We start from the raw sequence: 7,522 nt of genomic DNA on the forward strand, positions 1-7,522 counted from the left end.
AGTAAGCTCAAGAACTTAGATGCTGTTATGAATTTATTTGTTTCTTCCATTATTGGTCTGGGGTTTTGTAACTACGAAGGTGCCATTATAGCTCTTTGGTTGGATGATGTAATAATTGGGCAAAATTGGGTCAAGATCTATTTTTCCCAACAAACTTTTGAATAAAAATGTTTTATGATGACTTCTGTTTTTTCTTGTTCACATAAAGTTCTTGTAACCCTATCCAGAGCAATCAGGCAAGAGAAGAAAATTAAAGGGATACAAGTTGAAAAAGAAGTGAAATTATCTTTGATTGCAGATGAGATTGAAACTGGAGTTTTGAGATAAAACTTGATTTTCTGCTTCTGCTAGCAGGAAAAACTGGAGTGTTTCTGCTCCTGCTGGCAGATGGAGTCTGCACAATCTGCAGGCCTCTGTAGTTGAGAAGTGTTGCAGCTCTTAATGGTGGGCCTGCCCTCCAGTGTTGCAGCTAACCCCAGCAGCTCTACTTTGATTTTTTCTTCTTTCTGGGTTCTTGTCTCATGAATTCAAGAATGAAATCCACAAACCAGGTTGAGTGAGGGTAAAGGTAGGATTTTTTGAAGAACAGGACAAAGAACTCTTACAGTACAAGAGGGAACCTGATGACTGGTTTTCTCCATCAGAATGTGCTTGTCTAAGGGTTTATATAGAGTTTGGTTCACTGCTATTGGTCTGAAATTATGCTAAATTGGGCTTGGCAATGTACTAATGCTATTGGTCAATTTGAGTCCCTGTCAGGTTTACCCTATTTCCATTTTTTCCTACTTTGGGAAGCGGGAGTTTAATGTCATTGATTGATGTGCTCAGGGGGGTGTCTAAATCTGCAGCACTGCATGGATTGGCTTGCCCTGGCACCCCAGGCACTGGCCCACTGTCCCTCAAGGAGTAATATTTCAAGTATATAAAGAACACGATAACATAACACCAAAAAAAAAAAAAAAAAAACTCAATTAATATATGATCAAATGAACTCAGCAGACATCTTTCAAAAGAAGAAATACAAATGACCAAGAAATATATGAAGAAAATGTTTGACAACTTCAGCAATCAGGGAAATGAAAATCATCTCACTTCAGTTAGAATGGCAATTACCAAGACACACACACACACACACACACACACACACACACACACACACACATATATATAGACAATATCCAAAGGACTTAAAAATCAGTATACTACATTAACACAGCCACATCAATGTTTATAGCAGCTCAATTCATAATAACTAAACCATAGAATGAAATTAGGTGCCCTTTAACAAATAAATGGATAAAGAAACTGTGGTTTATATACACAATATAATTCAGCTTTAAACAAGAGTGAAATTGTGGCATTTGCTGGTAAATGGATGGAATTGGAGAATATCATGCTAAGTGAAATAAGCCAAGGCCCAAAAAACCAAAGGTCAAATGATTTCTCTGATAGATGGATGCTAATTCACAATAAGGGATGGGGAGAGAATAGTAATATTTTGGACTAGACAGGGGGAGGTTATAGGGAAGGGGGCATGGGGGTTAAAAATGATAGAATGAATCAGACCTTATTACCCTATGTGTATATATGATTACATGAACTGTGTAGCTCAACATCACGTACAACCAGACAAATGAGAACTTATACTCCATTTATCTACGATGTATCAAAATGCATTCTACTGTCATGTATTTAACTAATTAGAACAAATAAAAAAAAGAAAGTGGGAAAAAGAATATAGACAACAGTTTAAATACTAGTGAGGGTGTGGGGGAAAGTACACTCATGCATTTTTTTTTTTAATGGAAAAACTGATTTTATTAGTATCACCAATGCCAAACAAGACTTTAAAACAATTAAAATATTTCATAAAGCATAAAGATATTTTCACATTTGCGACAATCATAGCAAATATATTTCTTGGCATAAAGGCACAGTCTTTGAAGTTTAAAATATCCCCAGCTGCAAGATTATGTATATAAAACTCCCATTGTTAAGTAATAGTGGATTTATCAAATTAAAAGTTATACTATAAAATAAAATGGAAATAATTTACTCATAAGATTCATATTGAAATCATCTTTATTTATACAATATTAACTTCAGAATTTTAATTAAGCTTCGGTTGGAGCAAAAATATAATAACTAAAAGCAGTTACTTAAACTAAAAATAAGAGATGTCATATTTTGAAGAGAGATCAAATACATTGTTAGGTTTCTTGTTCTGGTTCTGGATGTTCAATAGCAGGCTCATTTGAAGGTGGAATCAACCCTTAAGGCAACTCGCTTCTCCTCTCAGAATGTGGAGGTAGGGAGAAAAAATTCAGCTCTTGGCGGAGGATGAGGAAAACGCCTCAGTGAATAGACATTTTTGCATTGGATTGGAGGCAGTTCTCCTGGTTCAGATGGTCTTCCATAATTAGAATAATATCCATGTTGCCAATATGGTCGGCCTGGTGGAGGGATCATCATCTTACATTCCGGTTCTCGTGGCAATGACAGGGGCCCAGTGTCAGCAAGTGCTCTGTGAGGATCAGTTACTGAATCAGAGCTTGTTTCTCTTCTTTCATTGCTAATCTGATGGTCCAGAGGATCCTTTGGGCCTCCTGAGCCTCTTCCTCCTTCCCCTGGATGTAAAGGTGACAATCTGGGTGGACCCTTCTTTTCCAAAGGAAAAGCTCTCATTTCAGATGAAGGTCCACTCAATGGTGAGGGACCATATGGGGACTGCCCTCTGGCAAATGCTGTATTGGAAACATCAAGTGCATACGGATCTTCTAAAAGTTTAAATTGAAACTCCATTTCAGTTAACTTTTGTCTCTTGTGAGCATCTACTGTCTTGAAATACTTGAGGTTTTTTTCAGCTCTCCAAGCTGCCAATGCATTATCACGTGTTTTTTTCTCATAGGAAATACTCCGCCTCTCATAATAATGAACAATGGTATCCAATTCTTCCTCAAGATCTTTGGCTCGATTTCTATAGGTCTCCAGCTCTTTAGCTGCATGGGTGATCTTTCTCTCAACTTGGGAAAACCTCTCCTCTTCCTCTAACCGGCACTTTTCCTCTACTCCTAATTTCCTGTGGAGTTTCACTGCATTTTCTTGATGTTGTTCCATCTTTACTGTAAATTTCTGCTGAAGCTTCTGATTCTCATTTTCAAACTGTGTGTTTTCTGACTGCAAAGATTCTTGTTCGGTCTGAAGATTTTTAATACTTTCTATCAGATCTTCTTTTGTTTTATCTACTTCAGATAATAAAGTGTAAATTTGACGTCTTACTCCTTTCTAAGGTTTCTAAAGAGGCATATAACTCAGCTGCATAAACCAGTTCCTTCAAGGCTTCTTTTGGCTGGTTAGCTAAGTAAGCACCAATTTCTGATTCACTCTTCATCTCCAGCTCCAAGTTACCATCATCTGTTAGGTCTTCTCCAAGCACAGGAGACTGATCTTTCATTTTTAGCAAGCGTTTGGTCAGAGACTTAATGTGATTTTCTTTATCACTTAGAACTTGTTCTGCCTGTATTTTAGAGTCTTCTGATGTTATTTTCTGTTTTTTAAGGTCACTCACTTTTTCCTTCCATACTGCAGCTTCTTGTAAAAGGTGTTTCTGACTTTCCTGCAGTTTGGAATTGTCATTCGAAGCCTCTTTTATTGCTACCTTAAGGTCTTCTTCATTCATTTGAAATAGTCTTAAGGTTGTTTTAGCTTCAGATACTTGTGATATGAGGGATTTTGATTCCTCCTCTAGGGACTTTATCCTTTTTGATATATCTCCCATCAATTCATCCTGTTCAGATCATTTAGATTTCTCTTCTGTTAGCTCTGTTTCTTTAAGGAGTATTTTATCCATAAGTTTAGATTTGGACCTATTCAGCATTTCATGTATTATCTCCAAATGTTGCACTTCTCTTGATGCCTTCTCAGGATTGGCATCCTTGAAAGACAACTGTAAGCCTTCATGCTCTTTTTGAAGAAGGCTAACTTTATCAAGCAGGTTACATTTTTCTTCAATTAGTTCAGAAAGTTTTAGAGCAAGTTTTTTTTCTCTCTTCGCATAAAGCCTGATTCTAACAGACTGAACACTTCTCCACAAAAACAAAAGAACAGTAAAAAGTCCAATAGCTGCACATATTACCAGCTGCAGAGGAAAGGTATCAGGATTAGGGCCTGGTCTTCCATCTTCAAGCAATGCTGGCACAACCCTGAATATTTTTTCTAGACCCAGGTCCCAGTAAGACTGAGGGGCGGCCTTTGGCCCCTCTATCACACCAAAACTACTTTGGTAACTACATCCTGCCCAGCCACGAAAACAGGCTTCGGACACTAGGCTTTGGGTGGGAGCCCAAACCTGCACCTGCAACCAAGCCAATCACTAGGAACAGAATGCTGGAGGTGTGTGGGGAGCGAGGCAAACTGCCCCCACGGGCTTTGTGACCTCACTGCCCTGTAACCTCACTGCCCCGCACTCCCCCTCCCCTTCTGCTATTTCCCACCCACACCCTAAGCAGCGCATGTTCAAGCCCGACCCACTGAAGACCCCTTGCCACATACCCCTCTGGTTTCGGCCAGGCCACCATGGCGCGTATTAAGCACTACTTATTCTGTGCAGTCAAATGTCATCCAGTTGATATAACTAAAATTCTAAAGCTTAGTAAACTTTCTTGTAAGAGTTAATGCCATATATTTATATTTGTACCACATGCCCTTTTGTTTTAATGACTCCTCTTTCTGTCTCCTCCCCTTTCCTTCTTTTTCTTTTTCCTTGCCTCCTTTTCCCTTCCATCCCTGTCCTTTTCTTGCAGTGTTGGGGGTTAAACTCCAAGGCCTTGTGCATGCTAGGCAAGCTCTCTACCACTGAGCTTCATCCCCAGCCCTGTTGACAATTTCTTTTTTTTTAATCTATTTATTTTATTGTAAACAAATGGGATACATGTTATTTCTGTTTGTACATGGAGTAACAGCATACCATTTGCGTAATCATACATTTACATAGGGTAATGATGTTTGATTCATTCTGTTATTTTTTCCTTCCTCCACCCCTGCCAGCCCTCTTTTCCCTCTATACAGTCCCTCCTTCCTCCATTCTTGCCCACCTCACATCCCCCATTATGTGTCATCATCTGCTTATCAGTGAGATCATTTGCCTTTTGGATTTTTGAGATTGGCTTATCTCACTTAGGAAGATATTCTCCAATTTCAGCCATTTGCATGCAAATGCCATAATTTTATTATTCTTTATAGCTGAGTAATATTCCATTGTATATATATATACCACAGTTTCATTATACGTTCATCAATTGAAGGATATCTAGGTTGGTTCCACAGTCTGGCTATTATGAATTGAGCAGCTATGAACATTGATGTGGCTGTATCTCTGTAGTATGCTGATTTTAAGTCCTTTGGATATAGGCCAAGGAGTGGGATAGCTGGGTCAAATGGTGGGTCCATTCCAAGTTTTCTAAGGAATCTCCACACTGCTTTCCAGAGTGGCTACACTAATTTGCAGCCCCAACAGCAATGTATGAGTGCATCTTTTTCCCCACATCCTCGCCAACACCTATTGTTGCTTGTGTTCTTGATAATCGCCATTCTAATTGGGGTGAGATGGAATCTTAGTGTAGTTTTGATTTGCATTTCTCTTATTACTAAAGATGGTGAACATTTTTTCATACGTTTGTTGATTGCTTGTAGATCTTCTGTGAAGTGTCTGTTCATATCCTTAATCCATTTATTGATTGGGTTATTTGTATTCTTGGTGTAGAGTATTTTTAGTTCTTTAGAGTCTAGAAATTAGTGCTCTATCTGAAGTATGAGTGGCAAAGATAGTCTCCCACTCTGTAGGCTTTCTCTTCACATCGCTGATAGTTTCCTTTGCTGAGAGAAAGCTTTTTAGTTTGAATCTATCCCAGTGGTTGATTCTTGCTTTTATTTCTTGTGCTATGGGAGTCCTGTTAAGGAAGTCTGATCCTAAGCCAACAAGCTGAAGGTTTGGACCTACTTTTTCTTCTATAAGATGCAAGGTCTCTGGTCTGATTTTGAGGTCCTTGATCCATTTTGAGTTGAGTTTTCTGCAGCGTGAGAGATAGGGGTTTAATTTCATTCTGTTGCATATGGACTTCCAGTTTCCCAGCACCATTTGTTGAAAAGGCTATCTTTTCTCCATTGCATATTTTTGGCCCCTTTGTCTAGTATGAGAAAATTGTATTTATTTGGGTTTGTGTCCATGTCCTCTATTTTGTACCATTGACCTACCTGTCTATTTTGGTGCCAATACCATGCCGTTTTTGTGACTATTGCTTTGTAGTAGAGTTGAAGTTCTGGTATTGTGATACCCCCTGCTTCATTCTTCCTGCTAGGGATTATTTTAGCTATTCTGAGTTTCTTATTCCTCCAGACAAATTTCATGATTGATTGCTCTATTTCTGTAAGGTTCATCATTGGAATTTTAATTGGAATTGAAACTGAATCTGTATAGCACTTTTGGTAGTATGATAACTTTGACAATATTAATTCTGACTATCCAAGAACATGGGAGGTCTTTCCATCTTCTAAGGTCTTCCTCAATTTCTTTCTTCAATGTTTTGTAGTTTTCATTGTAGAGATCTTTTACCTATTCAGTTAGATTGATGCCCAAGTATTTTATTTTTTTTGAGGCTATTGCACATGGGGTTGTTTTCCTCATTTCCCTTTCAGCTGTTTCGTCACTTGCATATAAAATGCTTAGGATTTATGTGTGTTGATTTTATAGCCTGCTATTTTGCTGAATTCATTGATGAGGTCTAGAAGGTTTCTGGAAGAGTTTTTTGCATCCTCTAAATATAGAATCATGTCATCAGCAAACAGTGACAGCTTAAGTTCCTCTTTTCCTATTCATATCCCTTTAATTTCTTTAGTCTGCCTAATTGCTCTGGTTAGAGTTTCGAGGACAATGTTGAATAGAAGTGGTGAAAGAGGACATCCCTGTCTTGTTCCCGTTTTTAAAGGGAATGGTTTCAGTTTTTCTCCATTAAGAATGATGTTGGCCATGGGCTTAGCATAAATAGCCTTTACAATGTTCAGGTATGTTCCTACTACCCCTATTTTTTCTAGTGTTTTGAGCATGAAGGGGTGTTGTATTTTGTCGAATACATTTTCTGCGTCAATTGAAATAACCATATGATTCTTATCCTTAAGTCTATTGACATGATGGATTATGTGTATTGATTTATGGATGTTAAACCATCCTTGCATTCCAGAGATGAACCCCACTTGATCATTGTGCACGATTTTCCTAATATTCTTTTGGATATGGTTTGCCAATATTTTGTTAAGGATCTTTGCATCTATATTCATCAAGGATATTGGTGTAAAATTTTCTTTCCTTGATGTGTCTTTTCCTGGTTTGGGTATGAGGGTGATATTAGCTTCATAGAATGAGTTTGGTAGGGTACCCTCTTTTTCTATTTCCCGGAATACTTTGAGAAGTATTGGAATGAGTTCTTCTTTGAAGGTCTTGTAGAACTTGGCTGAGAATCCGTCTGGT

General features: G+C 38.2%; 1 protein-coding gene across 1 annotated transcript; it reads right to left on the bottom strand.

The window, feature by feature from the left end:
- Nucleotides 1-2,295: 2,295 nt before the first annotated feature.
- Nucleotides 2,296-4,577, bottom strand: LOC306661027 (melanoma inhibitory activity protein 2-like; the record flags this gene model as incomplete). The annotated part of the gene is given in 4 exon segments (XM_079139864.1): nucleotides 2,296-3,282; nucleotides 3,284-3,796; nucleotides 3,800-4,354; nucleotides 4,500-4,577. Coding segments are annotated over 4 exon segments (2,133 nt in total).
- Nucleotides 4,578-7,522: the final 2,945 nt, after the last annotated feature.

The sequence above is a fragment of the Sciurus vulgaris genome (assembly GCF_902686455.1).
Source record: "Sciurus vulgaris genome assembly, chromosome: 5".
NCBI classification, from domain to species: Eukaryota; Metazoa; Chordata; class Mammalia; order Rodentia; family Sciuridae; genus Sciurus; species Sciurus vulgaris.